The sequence below is a fragment of the Portunus trituberculatus genome, chromosome 31 (assembly GCF_017591435.1).
Source record: "Portunus trituberculatus isolate SZX2019 chromosome 31, ASM1759143v1, whole genome shotgun sequence".
NCBI classification, from domain to species: Eukaryota; Metazoa; Arthropoda; class Malacostraca; order Decapoda; family Portunidae; genus Portunus; species Portunus trituberculatus.
In genome coordinates, this window is record NC_059285.1 from 713,288 (window position 1) to 736,621 (window position 23,334).

Consider the following 23,334-nt stretch of genomic DNA (forward strand, 5'->3'; position numbering starts at 1 on the left):
GTAAAGTTTGATATTTCAATAAAATCAAGTAAGAAAATAGTAGCATTTAAATTTAGTTCCTTGAGGCGCCCAGTCTGAGCGAGAAGGGCGGCAGAGCGGCAGTCAACTCACGCCATTTTGGATGATCGCGAGAAGGGAAGGCTGAAAAGCAGCCAAGAAATCGTATAATATCCTCACCATCCGAGGATTTTACTAACAATGGAGAACTCTTACGGCATAGGGGTTCGTAACCGTTACGAACTGTTCTACGATGAAGACATTGACCCAATGGATCTTATTAAGCAGACGGAAAAGATAAAGGATAAGAGCTCCGAGAAGGAAAACAAGGGAAAGACCACTAAGGCCAAGGCTCCCGTGGCCGCCAAGAAGGGCACCAAGACCGAGCCCGCCTCAAAGGCCGCCGACAAGACCAGCGCCCCAGGTGAGTGTGAGGAGTGGTGGCGTCAGTGTGGCCAGGGCGAAGGAAAGGCGGCGGCAGGCAGGGAGTGAGTCACCATGGCGGCGAGGCGAGGCCAGGCACCATGGTGGAGGTGTGGTGCACCACAGGCACGTGCGCACCGCCCGGCCCTTGTGGTGCGCCGTACTCACCTGACACTCCTCCACCTTGCTCCACCTGCCCTCGGCCTCGCCACATGGAGGGCCACACGTGCTGCTCCTGCTCCACACGCCAGACATGGCCGGCTATTTATAGAACTCATGCCTCTCAGTCTCACTCCTTCATCCTGCATGTCCTCCACCTCCACATGGCAGTGACAGGCGCCTTTCACCTCCACATGGTCTGCTTGCAACACCCCCCCCCCCCACACCACACTTGTTCCTCTGTGCCTGTGTCAATGAGAAGGCCGTAGCTTTGGATGTCTGCTGTGTGGCGTGTGCTTCACGCTGCTGCCACTCTGCTGTAACAGCGGCGTGTTCACCGATACCTTACCTGCTCATTAATTCACACCTTTAACCCTTTCAGTATTGGGACACGTTTACCTTGAGGTTTGTGTACCATTAAACTATTTTATTGACATCAGCAAGGGTCTGTGGGGGTCAGAAGATTAATGGCCACACTTCACTATTTTAACCACTTAAGTACTGGGACACACTTTTACCTTGAGGTTTGTGTATGATTAGACCATTTTATTGACAGCAAGGGTCATTGGAAATCAGAAGATTAATGGCCACACTCTTCACTATTTAAATCCCTCTACACAAGTTTCTGAAGCTGTATTGAATCACCAAAATAGTTAGGAAAATGAATATGGAAACGCGTCATGGTACTGAAGGGGTTAACATCGCAGCTGGTTCATTGTGTACAAGGTGGATTTAAAAGGCGTCTGTGTTTTGTGTCGAAATGGTGTCTGAGATTAGGTGAAGTGATTTCCTTGCACCCATCATCTCCTCCCAGGCCATGGCAGTGTCACAGGACCACTCACTTCATTACTGATAACATTTAACTGATAAGTGTCATTGTTTTTGCGTGTCCAGTTCCCCCTGCTGGTTATTACTCCGGCGATATGTTTATTGGTGGTGGACAGGGCTGTTGTGTGGTCAGGTCAGGCTTGATAAGAGAGAGAGAGAGAGGTATATGTTAGTGAAAGGAAGAGAGTTTGAGTGAGTTAGTTTGGACTTGACAACCATGTAGTGAGTTTCCCTTGCATAGATATTATAATGATTGCCTGCTTTAGGACCATATTCTGAAATGCTTTGCTCTCACCATCACTGCTTTCCAAAGGCTCCAGTTGAAGATACTCTTGTTTTATGAGTTTTTTTTTTATGGTTCTGGTGATAGATTGGCAAGATTTCTAGTTTAACAGGAGAAACTCTTGAAAACCCGGCTTGTTATCTCTGGCCTAGGGAAATTGTCGTAGTGAGAAGGGAAGGCGGTTTCTGAATTCAGGCGTTGGAATTATGGATTGTTGAGAGACTGAAAGAATAGTAGCAGCAGTAACAAGTCTACACATGGCAGTCCCACTAACCTAAGTCAACTTGAGCCTGAAGTATGATTCCTTTTTTAAATTTCTGGCCAAGGCACACAGTGAAGGTCAGCTATGGGAATTGAAAAGAAAAATCTTATGTTACCTTACCTTCTATTAGCATATCCACAACCTGATTTGAAGACCTCATTGTCATCCCTACAGAGCCCCTCCTCCCCAAATGATCTCAGTGAAGCTTTGAAATAACAGAGCTCTATTAATGTGAACCTGATGTAAATCAGGTCAGCTTCATTCTTTATTCTAATATCTGGCCTCCATTCCACCAACCTGTGGCACTCTACAGAGCCTACAGTGTCATGTAAATTACATACTGGTACATACATGTTTATCTCAATATTATAATTGCAAATGCTACATATAAAAGTAATATATATATATATATATATATATATATATATATATATATATATATATATATATATATATATATATATTGCACAAATCACATCTCCAAAGCTTAATTCTTGGTTAGTGTGATATCCTGAAGATCATAACAATTAGAATATTAGAATGTTTTCAGTCTTTTCAATATAGTGAGCTTTTTACTGATCTTAACAGTTTATTGTTGAGTGTTGGTACAGTTTTGTACATGTTCCTTAAGGCTGAACATGTAGGCATGTCTGATAGCCAGATTGATTTGATTCATTAATTTTGCAGTGCTTGTACATTCCGTTAACCGAGTAGACAACTCATCAAGGGCAGGAACTGGGGGGACGAGATACCACCTGGGGAATGTGCCATGTGGTACACCCTGTGCCTTTGAATTTGAATTTTAAAAGTGTTCTTTTATTTATATATATATATATATATATATATATATATATATATATATATATATATATATATATATATATTAAATAAATTAATGTAACCTGCTCTCCCCTTGTCCCTCCCAGGAAAGCTGCATTTTGTCTAGAAGTTAAGCCTTGCAGCTGGTTTGTAATTCCCATAATGGCAAGTAACAGATGAGAATAGATCTAGATTAACCACTCATTAACTTTGCAATAGATTCCATCGAGTGGGTAGACAAAAAGAATAATTTTAGAGGCCTTGCATTTTGTCTAAAAGTAGGCAATGGTCCTGTGATTAGTCAGCAATCCCACAGTTCCACACTAACTACCACAAGAACCAGTGGTACTTTGTAAAGCTTCATGAAAATTATAATTTAAAAGTCAAACTTCATGGATTTGTGCTTCCCTTGTGTGTCTATTGGGTGCCTTTTCACAAATTTTAGAGAAGTGGGTGTTTAGTTGTAAAGGTGTAGTGTGGCAGGTACTGGTGTAAAGGTGTGGTGTGGCAGGTACTGGTGTAAAGGTGTGGTGTGGCAGGTACTGGTGTAAAGGTGTGGTGTGGCAGGTATTGGTGTAAAGGTGTGGTGTGGCAGGTACTGGTGTAAAGGTGTGGTGTGGCAGGTACTGGTGTAAAGGTGTGGTGTGGCAGGTACTGGTGTAAAGGTGTGGTGTGGCAGGTACTGGTGTAAAGGTGGTGTGGCAGGTACGGGTGTAAAGGTGTGGTGTGGCAGGTATTGGTGTAAAGGTGTGGTGTGGCAGGTACGGTGTAAAGGTGTGGTGTGGCAGGTATTGGTGTAAAGGTGTGGTGTGGCAGGTACTGGTGTAAAGGTGTGGTGTGGCAGGTATTGGTGTAAAGGTGTGGTGTGGCAGGTACTGGTGTAAAGGTGTGGTGTGGCAGGTACTGGTGTAAAGGTGTGGTGTGGCAGGTACTGGTGTAAAGGTGTGGTGTGGCAGGTACTGGTGTAAAGGTGTGGTGTGGCAGGTACCGGTGTAAAGGTGTGGTGTGGCAGGTACCGGTGTAAAGGTGTGGTGTGGCAGGTACCGGTGTAAAGGTGTGGTGTGGCAGGTACTGGTGTAAAGGTGTGGTGTGGCAGGTACTGGTGTAAAGGTGTGGTGTGGCAGGTACCGGTGTAAGGGTGTGGTGTGGCAGGTACCGGTGTAAGGGTGTGGTGTGGCAGGTACCAGTGTAAGGGTGTGGTGTGGCAGGTACAGTTCTTGGGCATGGCAGTGGTATGGGTGTGCAGGGGAAGTGAGGTGAGATGATGCAGGGCACTGGTGGGAATGGAGGTCCAATTGTAGTGAGCAAAGTGTGTTGTTCCAAAATTAAATAAAGGTTATTTTGACTAGGAAGGCTTCATCAGTTCCCTACACAGTGAGTTCTAAGTGAATGAAATATGTCAATTAAGATACTGCAGTGATTTATTTGACTTAAATGATTTATTTTACTTAGATTGACATTTGGTTACTTTAGTCTGGATTGCTTAGATGGAATGTGTGTTGGGGTTGTGCATGTTTTTAAGCTCTGCCTTTAACCAGATGAGCTTACTGCACATCTTGGTGGTGCTTATGAAGAGAACTGCCCCAAAGCTTTATCACATGTTTTAGTCTCTGTTATTAGGCATTGGGTGTGAGGTGGAAGAGGGGAGTTGTGTTTGGTCATAGGCTACACATGGGAGTGTTGGTGCTGAGGGAGGAACAGAGACAAGCCAGTGCATGAGTTGAGGAGTCATGTGGTGCCTGTGTGTCAAAACTTGGTGGTTAATGAACTGATGTGTGCTGTCCTGTGAGAAACTGCACACCTTCCACACAACACTGTTCTGTACCTGACTCCACACATAACATATTATTGTGTATACCTTTTGTTTACTTGATGTGTGAATGATCTAGTGCACCACATGTTCTTGTATATCCATACTGCTACCTACTAATTTTGTCTTTAGGACTAAAACAAATCCAAAAAAAATTCAAAGCCTGCTTGTTGTTGCTTTTGAAACACAAGTGCTCCAAATGGGGTATAGTTAGTTTAGATCAAGGTGATATGAACTATTCAAAGCCATAAAAGGTTTAGAAAAAGATAAGTCAATGTTTAATCAAGTGAGGGTAAAGGAAATCCGTTTGTAGCATCCTGGTCTGCATGTTGCTGATGGTGCTTTGATTACTGGAAGGTTGGAAGGTTGGCATGTTAATGATGGTGCTTTGATTACAGGAAGGTTGGAGGTTTGGCATGTTGTTTTTCAAGGTACAGTATTCAATAGATCCCTGGGTGTAATGTGTCATATTTGAATTGAAAAGTGAAGCAGAGTGATTAACAATTACAGAAGTCAATATGAACATGCGTGGGCTTACCAAAGAGGACGGTGAATGAGGACCACCTCAAGTTGTGTTGCTCGGAATAACTTATGAAGCTGTTTTTATTTAGTATGTTACATCTATATTTGTTGGAACTGGGTATTGAAGTATTTGAGTTACCCACATGTTGTACAGCAACAAGAGGAGACTGGAAACAAACCCATCTTCAGTTCCTTTAACAGTCATGGTTAGTTGTTTAAGTATAAAGAATGAGAATGGCTGCAGGCCATCACTGGCTCACCAGCACTGTGCCGCCAATATTTACTGTTCGTATTCCAGTTGCTGTAACTCGATCCAGTTCAAGTTGGTCTGGCTCTGAAGCTCCTGAGGAAACTAAGTGTATGTATGGCAGAGCATGTGCTGGCTCATTTTTATAACTACTACAAAGTTGGTCTTTGCCATTTTTTTTTTTTTTTACTTAACAGGAGTACTTACATTCAGCATGTCTGTGTATACTCACCATGTTTGTGTCCATTTGTGTTCCTTCATTTGTGAAGTAAATACATGGTTTTTAAATAATCTTTTTGTACTTGTAATGAAGGCACTTGCCAACCAAACTTATCAAAGAATTTTTACTGCTAATTGCTGTTGAATCATGATTACTAATTGCACTTATTGAAAGCCATTAATACAAGCCAAGCTCATCTGTGATATTCAGTATTCTCTGAACTAGTCTCATGACATCCGTTACAACAAGTTCTCTGCAGTGAAAAGTTGTCATAACCAACACTGGGACTAGATTAAATAGATCAACTCAGTTTGCTGTTGAAGAAATACATTTCCGGGTGTGGACTGTTGAGATGCATGGCCCGTTCAGGAGTAACAGAGCCTTGGGTTGGTTTTAGTGCCACTTATAACTCATGTCCACTTCCTTGTAATTGCAACATATAACATTTGAATCAAGTTACTTTATCTATTTCCGAGACACCTTCAAAGTTAACTTGAATGGCCCTTGCACCAGACATCACCAGTGTACCTGGCATTTCTGCACTAGACCAGAAGGTATTATGTATAGGCTCTTGGTATTGTAAGATTTGAGTTCATGCAGTTGCCATTTGATATTAAATTCTTAATGAGATTAGGGTGTGATTTGCACCTGTCAGTTTACATTAAAGAAAAAATATTAAAAACTTATAAATTCCATACATGGGTATGTAATACTTGAGAAATTAGGGTTTGATCTGCCACAAATGGGAGCATCTTGGCATGAAAGACAAGGCTGACCAAAAATGAAGCAAAGTAGCATAATTGTAGGTAAGATTTCACTCATTCTGATCAATCTCTAGTCTGACTTACTACATACAAGTATTTATGCATCCAGCTGTTAAATAACACATTTACATTATGATGCATTAATGTGCAGTCATCACACAGCATCTTAACAGAACTTGCCTATTATTACCTGATGAGTATGAGTCAGCTGTAACGCTGCCGCTATTTCTGCTTTTAAAGAGCATTAATTACTTTCTCTATACCTGCAGGACAAATATACTTATTTGTAGGGTTAGTGTGGGTGTTGTATCTTAGCTGTAACACTTTACAAGGAATGATAGCCTGGCAGTCATGTGGCTCATTAAACTAATAAGCACATGAGTGTTGGAAAACAGTGAGGGTAGATCACCAAAAATCTTGCAGTTTTTTTGCCTTTATATTACACTGGAAGTGAGTCTCCTATTAAAGTTTTCATTTCTTATGTCAGGTGCTGCTTTGCTGTGTACATTTATATTCATTTACATAGCTTGTGTTTCGTGGTGGATGATCACTGTGCTTATTGGCTGCTTAGAACATCACTGACACACTTGTGATTCTTTCAGATTCAGCATACTTTTTCTTGAAATTACAAAGTTGAAACTACATAGCCTTTTGTCAATATCAGTGCATGTGGAAGAGAACCATTGACAGCATACTAATTGGATCGAGCTATAATGTATATTGCTCTTGATATTTTGCTTGACTTGCACATATACCCTTGAATGGCTAACTTGGTACTTTAGGCAATGGTTGTACCCCGCACTGTTGCCACCTCAACCCAGTGTGTCCTGCCCTGAAGAAGGCCAGCAGAGAGGAGCAACCTGAGAGTTTCACATGTCAAGAACAGTGGGGTGGCAGCACCACACAGCCTTGATGTGTTGCTAAGTGTAGTGTAAGATACACAGCTGGGTTCTTCCATCTCATTAAAAACAATTCAATAAGCCATGTAGTCGTATATGAATTATTATGGTTTTGCATAAATTAAACCAAAGAATGAAAATGTGAGAGAGAGAGAGAGAGAGAGAGAGAGAGAACCACCATGTGCATGTTGGAAGTATTCATGTGACATCAATGTGGGACAGGTGCAGCCAAACCCCAAAGTACCAAGTTAGTCTGGTTTGACTCTAGCTAACAAATCAATCATGCCTTTGCACAACATCGCTGGTCTTGTGTCTTTTGGAACTATTTGCTGATGTTCATTTTGGCTTGGTGTTAGAGCAAGGTTATGGAGTGCAGAATAGCTTTGGTGTAGTGGCTATGTGTATATTTGAATGTGTTCCCACTAAGGTGGGTAACCCGTCTCTCTCTCTCTCTCTCTCTCTCTCTCTCTCTCTCTCTCTCTCTCTCTCTCTCTCTCTCTCTCTCTCTCTCTCTCTCTCTCTCTCACACACACACACACACACACACACACACACACACACACACACACACACACACACACACACACACACACACATTCAGATTAATTGTTCTTATCCTCCTGTCCCCTGATAATGGGAGGAGGAACTTGTCAGCTGCACTGGTAGGAGGATCAGTTCTCAAAGTATAATCACATTGTTTTGACCATACTGCACTGAAAGAGTTAATTGGACGGAGTTTTGTCAGTTTGTGGTAGGCATCTTCAAGACCACATCATGTTCATGCATTCAGAACTGCTCCCACTTCAGCCCTGTCTTTTGTCACTTCATTCACATAGTCTGTTCATTGCATTCATAGTAGCGTTTCACATCTGTAATTTCTTTTACTTCCATATCTTTCATGCCCAAACCATTTAAACATTTATTTTTCACATTTATCATCTCATATTTAGCATCTCAACTTCCAGTTTCTTCTTGTCTTTGTATATGTATACACATTTCTAACAACTTACATCAATTGTGTTCAGTCTGTTTTTCTCCTGTGCTTTGCATAAGTTTGTTGTAAGGCTGTTTGTGAAAGGAGAGATAGCAAAGTGACAGTAAGGAATGTAAGAGACTGGAAAGCTTGACTGCAGGTGGAAATACATGACTAGTGCCAACTATTTATAAATGTAAAGGGGTACATATAGATTTATAATGTACTGGTAACTTTTTTCTTCCATGTGGGAAGTTCCTTTTATTTATTCATTAATTTTTTAGATATCTAGTAAAAAAATAATTGGCATTGCTTTTGCATCACTTTTGGAACCGCTCCCCTTGAGACCTTCATAATTAAAATTGGCCCATTTTCTCCCCACTATAGTGCCCCAGCAGCGAGGACCAAGGCCCAGCGATGGCAGGGTCAAGTTTTCTGACCGTGAGGAACGTAACAACCGACGCAATCGCCAGGAAGGAGGAGAATACAGAGAAGGCCCTCCACCACCAAGGTGAGTCCCTGTTACATCCGATTCCTCTACCATAATTTTTCTCTCTTTAGTCGGGGGATGGGTGACGAAACCATTCCAAAAATTTGAAATATTTGCATGGTAATTACTGTGAAGACGAAAATTGAGAGTTGAGAGATAGATGATCTTGCTATAGTGGCTTGCCAGTCCTTTCCAAGGAAATACATGTTTGGGATTAATTTGGCGTGTGGGCTGTACATCAATCATATTCACCTCCCTTCTCTCTTCCTTGTCTTCATGTGTGTTTCCTCATCTCGGACTTCTACACTTCCACACCTGAGCTAGTGATAATTGTGTGCTTTCTTTCCCTCCTGATAAATTGATTGCTTGTTGAACACACCATTTTATTCTTTGTGGACTAATTTGTGTTGAATTTGCAGTGAGTCATTTGTAGTCACATAGTGCTAATCTAAATATGCAGCCTTGTATGTACATTGACTTGACCAGGATTGGGTGTGTACTTTAAAATTTGTCATGTTAGGAGAGCTGAATTCAGTGAAACATTAAAAGAATACAATAATAGCTTTCATCCAGGAATTGCTGTCTAGGCATGATGGCTTCTTTCATTTTCATTAATTTTATTTTTGTTTGGATTAATTATACATAAATGTTTGTGTGTGTGTGTGTGTGTGTGTGTGTGTGTATAGCTGAAATTGTTATACTTTATCATATATGTGGTATTGAAAGAGATGAGAGGAACATGGACATCAATTGTTTGCTACATGTTACATTTTACAAGCATTGGATGAAGTGGAGCAACTCTATTGAGGAAGCCTTTAGGTGCCGTGGAGTGTGTGAGTCTGTGCCTGTTGACCCCCACACCCTGGGAAGACTTAGCAGTGTTGTGGTGGAAGCGTACTTCATGGTCAGGGTTGTCAGGCATTGCAATAGCCACTGTAGGTTAAGCTGGTCTGGAAGTTTTTCCCCACTGCCTCCACCCTTCTTTCAACTGACCAGCTGATCAGTGTGCTCAAAATGTTTTGTGTTGTATTAGCAACTGTCATGACTTAATTTTGCTATAAAGTCATGTCAAAAGGACAGCTGACAGATATCCAGAAATATCTTGTATTGCTTTATTTACATGAACTCATTCATAAGACAAAGACATGACAGTGTTCTGTAGCTGTCACTGAATGTATATTTCTGCAAGCTCAGTATGTCTTTCTTGGTTTTCCAGTAATTATTAGAGGTGCACCGGTACTTGGTTCCGGCCGGAACCTCAAATTTGAGCAAGTTCCGGCTCCGGCCGGAGCTATCATGAAATAACCGGCCGGAACCGGAACTTTTATTTTACATCTAAGCAGTTATCATAAAACTTGCATTTCTCAACTCAAACTCTTTGCATTTATTTCTAATCTTGATATTTTTCAACTATTCTTATACATAATTTCATTAAGAAAATACAAAGTGGTTAGTGATATACTGTAGTTATCTTTCAAGTACTTTTATTAGAAAACTTACAGGATACACTTTGTCGTTGACCAAAATTATAATCGCTAAGAATCTAGATTGGTAGAGAAAATTTGAAAATGTCTGCATTGGTGCAGGAAAAAAATCCTTATCTTCAATTATTATATATATATATATATAATATGTAATACTATTTAGTTTGGTACTGAATATGATTTCTAGTTCTGGTTCCGGCCGGAACTTGATATACTAGTTCCGGTGCATCCCTAGTAATTATTTACAAAATACACATAGAAAGGGGAAGGAGGCAGGGCAGGGAGTAGCTTCTAAAAGTTACGGTCACATTTGCCATTCTTGACGCTTTAGTTGCTTTTGTTTTCCCTGGCTGTCTGGTCTCACCACTCACAGAATCATTTAATCATACAACACAAGCTGCTATGGGTGTAGTATTATGTTCTAAAGGACTTCATTCTCATGAACTTTTCTATAAGACTTGTAATAGCATCATGGGACCAAGGAAGTTGACCTTTTGGCCTTGTGAACACAGATTTGTTTTGCTTCCATACCACCAAGAACATATGAATACTCAATGATTATTTCCACCAAACTGAAATTTAAATTTTGGGGGTTTAGTTGTGTATATTTTATTTTTGTTGTATTCTTTAAAAAGGGGAATGTATACATAGTTTTTATTTTATTAATTTGTTTATTTTTGTACATGTATGCTGAAGATGGTAAACCACCATTTGTTAATACCTTCCACTCGACTACTGTTATTGCTAGCACTAAGTGCCAGGGAAGACTGCTTGCTCTCTCTCCACGCCTATCTATCCAAATGAAGCCAGTGGGTGGAGCTTATGAAGCCTGTGGACAGTGCTTATAACCAAAGATACACCCAAAACATTACAGTCTCCCCTGTTGAGCAATGGTAATTTGCCACTCTCTATTTGTATAATAGACAAAATAGTAAGAAAGAACTGATGGTTTGAGTTGGTAAAGTACATTATAAATGCTGTATAGCCACCATATTGAAAACAATACATCAGACTTTCTAGGAGGAATAATAATAAAAGGGTTATTCTTTTTTTAGTGTTTTGCATGACAAGGCAAAACACAGGAAAACTAGAATTTATTAGTTAGATGGCTTAAGTGTGCACATAATTCTAATGTAACTAAATATATGATAGGAAAGAGAGAGGGGAGTATTTTCAATGCTCTGCTGCTAATGTTTTGGATGTAAGGGAGTTTAGGGACAACAGTGGATCTATAGCATGTTGGCTTCATTCCTGTGACATCATGCTAACTCCTTCCATTGTACCTCCATGGGCTTGTGCAAAACAGCAAGAATCAGTAGCTAGTCCAGCATGAATAGGTGGCCAATCAAGCCCTATCACTGGAAATGAGCTTTTCACATGACTATGTTAATTTAGAAGGACAAGCTAATAGTGAGTGTAGATTCAGGAGAATTATCCCCATTTAAGTTTCAATCAAAATGTTCAAAATTCTCTCACTTGTGTACCAGAGTTTAGTGTATCAAACTGGAACAGAGAAAAAAGAATGTTTTCCTTTAATTCTAAGGATCAATTACCAGGGCATTTGGAGTGTGTTTTGCTTGTTCATTATTATGTAGTGGGTTCTACATCCCAGGTTTTTGTTATTGTTGGTTGGTTTTATTTAATGAAAGACCATGCACGAATATTTGGGAACGCTTGACAAGGTTAAACGAACAATTCTTATCCAAAAATGTAACTAGCAAGTCATCAGTAAAAAGTGGTGAAGTCCAATGTTTTATGTCAGTCAGCTTGTAATTTTAATCAACTGCTACAACCAAACTCATAAAAGTAATGGTCTTAATATGAATTTTATTTATTTATTTTTATTTATTGTTTTTATTTCTTGTGGGTTTTCTGCAGCAGGTATGAATAATACTAAATATTATGAAAAATCAACATTTGGAAAACAAAAATGTAATGGTGAATGAGTGTATGTTTACACATACAGCCACGAGAGTCCTCTACTTGTACTTCCGCCATTTTCTGAAAACTTCCACCTTGGTATCCACAACTTGTACTTGACTTCTAGCATGGACAACAAATGGAAGGCTAGTGATTCTCAATTCAATACCAAAGGTGAAAAGAGCAAGGAAAGTTCTGACGTTGGATAAGAAAGGTGAATTAAGTAGGAAGATAAAAGATGGAATGAGTGTTGTCACCTGTGGCTGTCACTATCTCTATATACCATAATATGATCCCCAGCTGTTTTTATTATAAAGTTATTAATAAATATCAGTAACTATTAGTAAATAATGTAATTTTTTGCTACAGTGAAATATTATAAATAACTGCTGGGAGTCGTATAGTCGGTTTTTCCAAACTTGAACATACCTTGCCTCACAGCCTGCATGTGGTGGGTATGTTTTGTATTAATAGTGTTGGTCTTTATATTCATGCATACAATATTATCACCAAGTGGCTAGAGATGGGAATGGGTTGCAAATTCCATGCTTGCGGGTGTGTCATTTCCCTAATCTCCATTATCTTCAAGGGTTTACTGTGCTGCAATATACCTATTTTGTGCACCAATCATTTTATTCTTTTTCTGTAGGGCATCATGTGCTTCACTTAATCCCTTTGCAAGGATGTCAATGTCTTGTATTGATAATAGGTTACAGCTGTGAGAATAGGAGAATTCCTTTGCTAATATGTGGAAGGCCAGATAACAAGTGTGCCTTGAAAATAAATAACATAAGATACTGTAAGGAAATCTCTTAAAATTTCCATATTCTTGGATTTTTATTTCCTACCAGTGCCATCCCTAATATGCAAGGTGGAAGCCCATCATAAAGTGTTTGCTCTACAGATTTGATGGTGAAGGCCGTGGTGGAGGGAGTGGGGGAATGGGCCGAGGGCGCGCCCGTGGCATGGGACGTGGTCGTGGCAGAGGACGCGGTGGTCCCGGTGGAATCCCTGGGGGCATGGACAACCGGGGCAAGAGGGAGTTTGATCGGCAGAGTGGAATGGCAACCACTGGGGTGAAGCCCATGGACAAGCGTGAGGGATCTGGTTCTTTCAACTGGGGCTCTGACCGGGACCAGATTGAGGAGCAGTTGAATGCCACTCCAAATGCAAATGAACTCGACACATCTACTGAGACTCCAGAGAAGGTAAGGGAATCCAGCAAGATCAAAGGTCCAAGGCCCATTGTGAAGTTCACTATGATGGTAGAAGGGAGAGCTATAAGGGAAGAAAATTTTCTTGTTCATTGCTAATAATTTTTGTGTGATTTCAAGTGATTGCAATCAAAATTATCTAGACTTTAAAGTTATGTTGTACTTGAATGAAGTGAATTAAGTTAGACCTTAAGTTTTGTGTTGGCTTTTTAAGAGGGAAGTGTTTCATTAGCATTTGTATGCTTGTTGATAATGGTGTAAACTTCTGCTAGGCCCCAGAAGAAGGTGCAGCCCCAGCTGAAGGTGAAGAGGTTGCTAAAGAAGATGATAATGCCAAGGAAATGACACTGGACGAATGGAAGGCCATGCAAGGCACCCGAAACAAACCTTCTTTCAACATCCGTCGGGCTGGAGAGGGGGAGAATCAGGCACAGTGGAAGAAGACTTACGTCCTCAAGAAGAAGATTGAAGACTCTGATGAAGAAGAGGAGGAGGAAGAGGAAGAAGAAGTGCATCATGGGCGCAAGAAAGTTTTACTTCCCATTGACTTCCAATTTGCTGACTCCCCTGGGCGTGGCAGGGGCCGTGGCCGTGGCAGAGGTGGACCAGGACGTGGGCGTGGGGGGGAAATGCGGGGAGGTCGTGGTGGTGGTGGTGGTGGTGACCGTGGAGAACGCGGTGACCGTGGGGAGCGCGGAGAGCGTGGAGGACGTGGAGGTGAGCGCGGTAGCCGTGGCGGCCCAGGCTCCCGAGGTGGCCGTGGAGCACCCCGCCAGCAGGAAGCTCCTAAGATGGATGACGAGAGGGATTTCCCCAGCCTGGGATAAAATCTTCCTCCCCCACGTTCTGCCCCTGAGGGAGAAGGCCCCTAGGCCTGCTCCAGCTAGTCTGGCAGCACTGGCCTGGCCCTCACACCGGCTTGTGTCGGAAGGTTAGGGATCCCTGTGCGTAAGAGTTCTCCATTGTTCCATATCTCATCGAGCATCATTCTTAAACATGGCAAGTTTTCTCCTGTACCAGAGTGCTGACAGGGAGTTCTGGTGGTGTGACTGACAAGATCTCTTCACGAACTTTTAATTATATCCACGTTCGGTACAAGAAACGACCAGTTCAAGTTTTTCGTCAGGGAAGTGGTTGAGGCTTGTGACCCTTGTTATACCTTCCTGTAGTGGAGACTCTGGAGAGTGTTAATGCTCAAAAGATAATTTCCATTAATAAGGAATCCTAAATGTCACTAAAAGATTTTGTTGTAAATATTGATGAAGCTGTCAGGTGGGTGCAGGGTAGTGATGGTTGTATGCATGAGGGAGTGTATGTATTGCTGCCCTCACTACCCCGGCGGAGGCTTGCCACGCTTTTTGTACTGGATACTGATTAACAAATAGTTGAATAAAAACAAAACATCTCTAGTTTTGTTTAATTCATGAAACTTCCAGAAAAGGTGTATTTACAAGTTGAGTTGATCCTTGTGTGTGTGTGTATATATATGTATGATGTGTATGATTATATATATATATATATATATATATATATATATATATATATATATATATATATATATATATATATATATATATATATATATATCACAGGCCTATGGAGTTACTCTGATTTTGGTGACTACTATACATGATGCATAAATCTTTGTACATTATTTTGTGGAGTTATGTATCAAATTTTGTACAATTCCTAAGTCAAAGCATCAAACATTTGCACATTTCCCAGGCAAGATGTACGAAGCTCCGTTAAAGTCCCTAGTTGACGTATTTGACGTGATATACGTCCTAACTAAATGTATGTTTATGCTAAGGATCTGTTTCAGTTACCGAGACAGTAACAATAACAGGTGGTATAGAGCTGAGCATCACTCTTCTTGACAGAATAAGAACAAACATAGTACAAACTGGCACATGTGATAGTTCATTATCAGGGTATGGTGAGCTCTAACAGTTATGTGACAGCTTGGAGAGACCTGACTGTCCAGTGTACTACCACCAAAGGCGCTTGTTGACGTGTAGCTTTTGATTGTGTTAAGTATTTATAAGCTGTACATAACATTGCAATATGGCGGCATTGGGCAAGTTGCACGTGTAATATTATGTTGCATTCACTGCTCTTCCATCAGGACAAAATAAAATGAAAATTGAACTGTCTTCCACTGACATCATTGGATTAAACCTTCAATCAGCAATCTATATGTAGTAAGCCAATTTGGGCTCTTATTTCCGTCCACTGAAAACCACAAAGGAAAAAAATGAGTTAGCATAAATAGTACCAAGAGTGGATAGCAACTTACTCAATCCTTCCATGGATGTTTTACATGCTACTCTTGACTTGTACTGAACCAGTAAATATCTTGAAACTGATGAGCAAAATATTAAATAAACATTGAAAAGATCCCTTTTGGTCTGATGTCACTCCGCTCCCGACAGGTTAGAGAGGGAGGCGGCAGACCTCACTCTCCTATAAGGAAGGGCTTGATGCAATACTGTTAACATTAAACCAAAACCAGCCACGTGTGTCCTTGCAGTGAACGTAGAATTATGGACCAAATAACTGAGGTAAGTTGAAAAGGTGTAACATGCATCAGTAATAACTTTGACCATAGGAAGTGATGTGTGTATATTATATAAATAAATAAATAATATATATATATATATATATATATATATATATATATATATATATATATATATATATATATATATATATATATATATATATATAACGAACGATCTGTTGATGTTAGCTCTAGGAACCATATCTAATATTTTACTCTGGGTATTTTTATGCCTTACGCTCTCTCTCTCTCTCTCTCTCTCTCTCTCTCTGTGTGTGTGATGAATTGTGCAGAATTCATATTAACTATAAGCGGTTCTCATAATCACGAAAAAGATGTTGACGATGTGACTCAATCAATCAATCATTTTTGACAATACCTATAACGTTAATCAAGAAGTGTTCAAGGAAGTAGGCAGAAAAAATCTGACTACTTTCGATTCATGAATAATAGGCTGTATTTATTTATTTATTATTTTATTTTTTCGCTTTTTCTTTTCCAGATGTGATGTCAGGTTAAACAATATATATATATATATATATATATATATATATATATATATATATATATATATATATATATATATATATATATATATATATATATATATATATATATATATATATACACCTACCTAACCAACCATGTGAACTTGTGAAGGATAATCATAAAATAATATAGTTAATGACATTTTGTTTGTCACAATGTAGATGAAAAGGATATACATGCGTAACATCATATCATTGTTATCATTATTTACAAATGATCATGAATGATATACGTGTCAGAAAAATTACTAAATGAATATGCAATAATAATGAATAATTGGATGCACTCTTCCAGAACGAGTTTCTTTCATATACTTAAAAAACTTTATTTAAAAAAGATTAACTTAACATGCATTTTAGCTAAGAGAAACATTAATTGGATAATTTAATATAATTTTCTAGTTAACACGAGTATGAATGAAACGTGATCTAAATATGTGATGATCGTGATTATAACTTATCTCAGAAAAAAAAACGAATGAAATCAAAAGCGGCTCTCCCATTATGAGAGAGAGAGAGAGAGAGAGAGAATGGTAGTAGCACTGTTGAGTGTTGACATTGAGATAAGCATATAAATCGATGACGTCATAATCAATTACTTCTCCAAGTCACAAATCGCATTTAACACATAAATGATAAGCTTTGGAAGGTGGACATTAAGATCACAACAAGGATAGCTAATGGTGCATAAGGATGGCGCTACAAAAAAAGCTCTTGTAAATGTTATTCGGTGACGGATGACAGGGTAGCTGGTGACGCAAGGCGAGGCCGTGACGTCAGAGGCAGATGGATGTTGCGCGGGAAAGGGAACAACCGTCTCTTCTCTTCCTCCGCTGCGCAGGCTCACCACCACCGCGTCTGCCCTGCGTGTCCCAGCCCCGCGCCTCTCGGGGCCAGCCAGGAGCCCCGCCGCCACCACGGCAACACACACTAACCAGCTGATGCTCTACAGGAGGCAGCGATGATGGCGGATGGTGGCGGCGGTAGCGGCGGCGGCGGCGTCGGTGGAGGTGGAGGTGGAGGGGGCCGCCACCGCTGCCGCCATCATGGGGAACAAAGGAGTGGCGTCCCAACGGTCGTGGAGGACAGAATGGAGGCCGCTCACCCTTCCCCCGGTCCTGGGTCTCCTCGCCTGGCTGCCCTGAGAGGCCTCCTACCTAAAGTACTGGTGAGTACAGTGTATACTCCCGCCATGTTTAGGATCCGGTGCTAGGTTGAGGTGCACGCCGTCACCGCCTCCCTGTTCAGGATTATGAAAAATTTTGGCGCCATATTGTCGGCGCCAATCTCAAATTGTGTAGGTGAGCGAGGGGTGACGGGCAGGGCAGAGCCGTGCTCCGTACCCCGAGTGTAAGAATTTTGGTGTTTGAGTGTCTCCCGAGGTATTCAGGGTTGGAGAAGGTAGCGGCAGAACAGATTGGACCCAGGGTGAGGGAGAGGTAGTGTGTGCATTATGTAATTATGGATTGTTGTGCAAGTGAGTGACAATGGGTGTACTATTGGCGGGGGAGGGAGGGAAGGGCGGCGTCATTAGGGTAAGGCGAGGGTTCGCTGTTGTTTGCATAGCGCATATAGGTTTTGTGTTGGTGTAAATGAGAGTTGCTCTGCTGGTAAATGTGCACCCAGCAGGTGAGCTGCGGTGGACCGGCCCAGGCGATGGTCTTTGTTAGGGAGGAGAGGAAGTTGCATCATATTTTAGGTCATGTCTGGCAATAAAGGCTCATCATGAAATGAGGATGGAGGATATACGAGCACATGGTGTTTCATGCAATATTCCTGGAGTTTATCAAGCCACGTTTATATATATATATATATATATATATATATATATATATATTCTCGGCAATTACATGATTGATGTGCTTCAGTATTTTTTATTATTTATTTATTTATTTATGTTTTTTGCTATTTGCATAATTCAAGTTACTTGAAGTTGAGTGATAGTAATTCATCACCCAGAGGCCATGTGCATCACTAGCAAGACACAAAGGAACAGTTACTGAATTTCTAGTGTTATCTGTATTCCCATAAAGATTTTGGATGAATTTTAGCTTGTGAATATTTACCATATTACAACATACTGGTTTCAAGGTTATTTGGCAACGACTCATACCATTAGGCATAATGCCTTCATTCATCAACTACACCGGCTATTGTGCAGGTGACTGTGTGGTGTGTGATAGTTTCTTCATATATTGTAATTTGTGATCCTGTGTGAAACTTGGAATATAATGGACATAATTATTGTAAGGGTACTATTTATTTATTTATTTATTTTATTTTATTTTTTATATAGTTCCCTCAACTTTTTCAAAAGTTTACAGAACCCGTAATGGGAATTCCACTCTCCCCAACTCATTGGAGAGAGAAAATGCAATGTTGCACACCTTGTTTTCTGTATAGAATGATCATGGTTGGTCAATGTTTGATTGATTTGTTTATATGTAGTCAAGAAAGTACGTTAAATAACTGCAGGGACTGACTAAGTACAGAATTGCGTGCCAAGTGTCTCAAATTTGAGATGTTTTTTAGTGTGTTTTTTCTGGTGTTGTTATTCATTGAAGTTTCATTGATATGATTTACTTATTGAAAAGTGGTATTGATAGTTTATTTTTAGTCTCTCTCTCTCTCTCTCTCTCTCTCTCTCTCTCTCTCTCTCTCTCTCTCTCTCTCTCTCTCTCTCTCTCTCTCTCTCTCTCTCTCTCTCTCTCTCTCTCTCTCTCTCTCTCACACAGTTTTGTTTTGTTTTGTTTTGTTTCAGTAAAAAGGGACATTCAGTTGAGAATAAGTGAGATGGAAAGTTTTATGTTCCCTATCTGCATCTTCATATGTCATAAGTAAGCACTTTTCACTGAATATGCACTGATATAAAGCAAAATGCATATTACCATTGTATGTATGTATTATACTTAATTCTGTACTGGCACATTGTTGAGATCATTGAAAAGATACAGTTTGAAGAGAGGTTGCTGAATAGCTTCTTGCTAAGTGGTTGAATATTTATTAACTGCATTTTGGCTTGAGGCCTAAAGTATCGTAACACAATCCTTACAGATCTTGTGAATGGTGTGTGAATCCTCAATCCTTATGTTGCAGATTGGTCATGAACCAGTCTCTGCACTGGAGAAACTGGCAGACTCCTGGCTACTGTCTTGTCCTTCAAAAAGCAGCTTTGGGGAGGAATGTGAACTAGTTGTCACCCTGTTGTATGCCATCCTTGCTGTCCCCAGTAGTGGCACCCTGCTGCTTCCCCAGGATATTGCCTCCACTTTTTTTGAAAGATGTGTGTGCTGTACTCTAATTATAATTTCATTATTATTGTAGGAAAGTGTCTGTAAGCTTAGAACTGGTAAGGTTGGACTATTTTATAAAACTTTTTCCTACAGGGATGGAGGACGGGGGCAAGATGCAGTTGTCTGAATTGATGAACTTCCTAAAGCTAGAATGGAAGTGTGGTGCTACTCAAGTGTTGTTCTTGTTGTGTGCCAACTTGATGCCTGAAGACTGGGGCCAGCCAGTATTACAGGTTGATGTCAGTGCCTGGACACAGGAATGGCTGCCTAATGTAGCTCCTCCTCCTTGGTTGTTGAATGTTTTAGGTTCTAGGGAAGACTTAACAGAATTTATTACCCTTCTGAGGGTGTCTGCTTTGTTACTGCAGGGTGTGCCCATCTCACAAACAGAGTGGGAGGTATCATACCTTGGAACACTGACCAGATTCCTCTGTGCCATAAGTCAGTACCAGCAAGGTGATTACAGTCGCAGCTTGGACACATTACAACACATAAGCTATGTGACGTGTGAAAGGAAAATACAAGCATGGGTTTTGCACCTTAGAGGACTGGATCTGGCCAAGTTAGGGAAGCCTCACACTGCATTAATGAAACTCCAGGATGCTGTGGACAGGAGCCCAGCTAGTCTTCCTGCTCTTTACAATATGGCAAGAATCTTCCAAAGTCTGGGCGAGCAAAAGGCAGAACTAGATGTACTGGATTTGCTGGTGAAGGTGAGTGGTGAGTGTGTGTATTAGTGAGAATGGGGTACACCTGGATGGTAGAGTGGTGGCGTAGGTTGGATGGGTGTGTCTCTAGTGCATGTGGTTGCTGGTCATGACTAGAGATTCACACTCATCCAGGCTGCTGCTGCAACAGTCATCTGATGCATGGTGAAGGTGAGTTTGTATAATTGTGTATTAATTTCCATATCTTGCTATTTGAAGGTGTTCAGCAACATTGTTTATTACAGTAATGGATGTGGGATAAGATGTCTTCTGTGTTCATGCACTGACCTAGGTAGGAACTACCACTGTGGTAGGGTTGAAATGCCTCCCATCACAGTGATAGTACCTTACTAGGAGGTGCAAACCTACCTATCTTTTCAGGATCATGCTGCTGCTGTTTTTGTTGTACTCAGGTTTTTATTATTTAGATAAAGAATATTGTCTATGTAGTGTAGTTTTTGGTTGACAATAAAGTTTTGGCCAAACTCATGAACTTTCTCTTGTTCCCTCTGTCTGATGGTGTGGCCAGTTATGAAAAGTAGAAAATTTCATTGAAAGACACAATAATGATTAGAATTACTTAATATAAGGCATTAATGTTTGTATGTCAACATATTGCATGAGCACCTTTCTAAGATTGAGATGTTAAGGTATTATTCATTTTAATACTTGCTGAGAGATTTGATAAGACATTCTGAAGTGCCAAAATTTAATTGAGTTTTTTTATTTGATTTCCTGTTACACTGCATTGAAACTGGTATAATAAAGCCTACAATATTAATTGTAAGTATTGGACCACATAGCTGTATGGTCTAATACTTAGGGCAAAAAAAAAAAAAAAAAAAGGCTTGGTCTTCTTGAGAGTGAACCAATTTATCCTCAGCCCTGCCATTATGTCACTGCAACCCACAGCTTTGCACTGCTGAATTGTATCCTCACCTCAGCATGTGTTGGAGCTCAGATAAGCAGTAACCTACAGCAACTTTTTCCAGATCATAACATAATGTGCAATAACATCTTATGATAATTAGTTTGTTCATTGGTATGGGGGAAAATGGAAGAGTATTCTTTTGAGACTATTGTGCAGATTATGAGCCTCAAGGAAGCAGGTCATAAGATAAGTGAACAGTTGGCTAGTGTTCAGGACTAGTCCAGCACGAGGTTATGGCAGTTTAGGGAAGAAAAGAATTATGTGTCTGAGCCTCATTAAAGTATGGGTGCTCCTTTGAGTGCAGTAGAGTGATGTCAAGACCACAAAATGCTTGAAGACTAACCCCTCTGGGGCACCCAGACCATTTTTTACAATAATCTACAGTAATTATTTTGAAAAAAGAAAAAGAAAAGGCAGGAGTGCTCTACCAATTCTAATTTTTAGAAAAAATTTCACAGAATTTTGATGGAATCTTGTGCCAATTTTTTAGTATTTAGATTGGATCCCATAGAAATAAGCTACATTATTCTGTAGTGCTTTTAGTATTAGTCACACTGTTGTTACACAGGTTTTACATTGTGCAAGGATGTGGTAACCATACTATTTACAATTAAGTGGTTCAGCCAGAATATTTCATTTTCTATTTTTTGGGGGAAATTTTTATAAATTATGCACATATGAGCTTCCTAAGTGGAGGCCAGCATGGTTACATTTATACTAAAGGAAAGCAAAGATTTTTGGATGTTATTAGGCCATTAATGGCTGTGAGGTGATATGAGCATGAATATATGTATGTATTCTGAATGGTAGAGGTGAGAAAAGGTTTGGCAAATTGAGATGAATGGTGATGTAGTAGGTAGTGTACAGTAAATCTGTTGTGTAAGGAACCATTTGAGAAGAGCTGTTTGTTAATTAAAGGCTGAAACTGCTGTGTATGTGTGTGTGTATGTGCTTCTTTGTTTAATTTTCTTCTTTATTTAGGAGACATTAATTAATGTGTCTGAAGTAAGAGCTTATCTGTATTTTATCATTGCAATACAGCATTATTGGTATAGTATTTATAAATACACTAATAAAAATACCTGTCAAAAATAGAGCCCTTTCACTGCTTGTCTGACCACATTCATTTGTAGAAAGAGAATACAGTATTAGCACCGGTTTGAGTGTGTATGATAAGAAGACAAGTATAACAGACATGAAGACAAGCTAGGTGAATAAAGGGAGTAATTGACTACAGGATTCTGTCCTCACATCACCTTTGCATCTTCAGAGTGGGAGAGGAAAGACAGAAGAACCACAAGTAAGTCTTCATTTCTCCCTGCTAGCACTGCACCACACTCCCAAAAACTTCATGAACAGAGCCCAGTACTATTTGTCCTGCAGGTATTTTCAAGAAAAGGTAAGATTTGCTGAAAGTTTTTACAAATTATTAATGTTTCACGTAATTGAAAAGAAATTTTGTCAGCTGCTGCCCTCAAAGGGTTACTTGATTCTCATCAAACCATGCATAGGTGTGTCTTGCTGTATAAATGGTAAAGTACTCACTAAAATTGAAAAGAAAGCTTTATTTTTTATTTATTATTTATTTATTTGTTTTTTACATTAGCCTTCCTGGGTTGGTGTTAAAGATAAAATGCCTAACAAAGAATGTATTTGTTAAAATTTTCATATTACAGAAGTAATAATTATTATTATTATTATTATTATTATTATTATTATTATTATTATTATTATTATTATTATTATTATATTTTTTTTCTCTAGAAATATTTGGAAGCTGCAGAGAACCTGAAGTCACTGGTAGATAAGAAGGCATCTTACAACAGATTGCATGTCCCAGCTCCCAGGTCACTATTGAGGCCCGAGGACAATCTGCCGACTCTGCCAGCCTATAGTGTGTTGTTGGTGCTGGCAGCCATGGCTCATGTGTCCATTGCTTCTCATCAGCATGCTCTGGGAATTCTTAGCCATTGGTATACTG

At 40.0% G+C, this 23,334-nt stretch overlaps 2 protein-coding genes across 3 annotated transcripts in view; both read left to right on the forward strand.

Moving 5' to 3' along the window:
- Positions 1 to 77: 77 nt before the first annotated feature.
- LOC123511461 (plasminogen activator inhibitor 1 RNA-binding protein-like) lies at positions 78 to 15,467 on the forward strand. Of its 2 annotated transcripts, XM_045267380.1 has the most exons (5): positions 78 to 421; positions 5,402 to 5,461; positions 8,594 to 8,717; positions 13,005 to 13,308; positions 13,587 to 15,467. In XM_045267380.1, exons 1-5 carry the CDS (start codon positions 199 to 201, stop codon positions 14,139 to 14,141), a joined length of 1,266 nt encoding a protein of 421 aa, XP_045123315.1. In that variant the 5' UTR covers positions 78 to 198; the 3' UTR covers positions 14,142 to 15,467. The 2 variants fall into 2 exon arrangements, with proteins under 2 accessions (XP_045123315.1, XP_045123316.1); XM_045267381.1 differs by lacking the exon at positions 5,402 to 5,461 and having other exon boundaries at positions 79 to 421.
- Positions 15,468 to 16,519: 1,052 nt separating this feature from the next.
- Positions 16,520 to 23,334, forward strand: part of LOC123511462 — a 10,653-nt gene continuing 3,838 nt past the window's right edge. The window contains exons 1-5 of the mRNA XM_045267382.1: positions 16,520 to 17,590; positions 19,519 to 19,705; positions 19,809 to 20,428; positions 22,624 to 22,752; positions 23,118 to 23,334. The exon at positions 23,118 to 23,334 is cut by the window's right edge and continues 9 nt beyond it. Of these exons, the coding sequence (XP_045123317.1) occupies positions 17,384 to 17,590; positions 19,519 to 19,705; positions 19,809 to 20,428; positions 22,624 to 22,752; positions 23,118 to 23,334 (1,360 nt within the window). The 5' untranslated portion in view covers positions 16,520 to 17,383. The remainder of the gene's footprint in view (positions 17,591 to 19,518; positions 19,706 to 19,808; positions 20,429 to 22,623; positions 22,753 to 23,117) is intronic.

Excerpts from the sequence above, each read along its gene's own strand:
- LOC123511461 (XM_045267380.1), top strand. The coding sequence starts at position 199 with ATGGAGAACTCTTACGGCATAGGGGTTCGTAACCGTTACGAACTGTTC. Across the intron at positions 8,718-13,004 it reads GAAGGCCCTCCACCACCAAG|ATTTGATGGTGAAGGCCGTG; the intron begins GTGAGTCCCTGT and ends TTTGCTCTACAG. Across the intron at positions 13,309-13,586 it reads CTACTGAGACTCCAGAGAAG|GCCCCAGAAGAAGGTGCAGC; the intron begins GTAAGGGAATCC and ends AACTTCTGCTAG.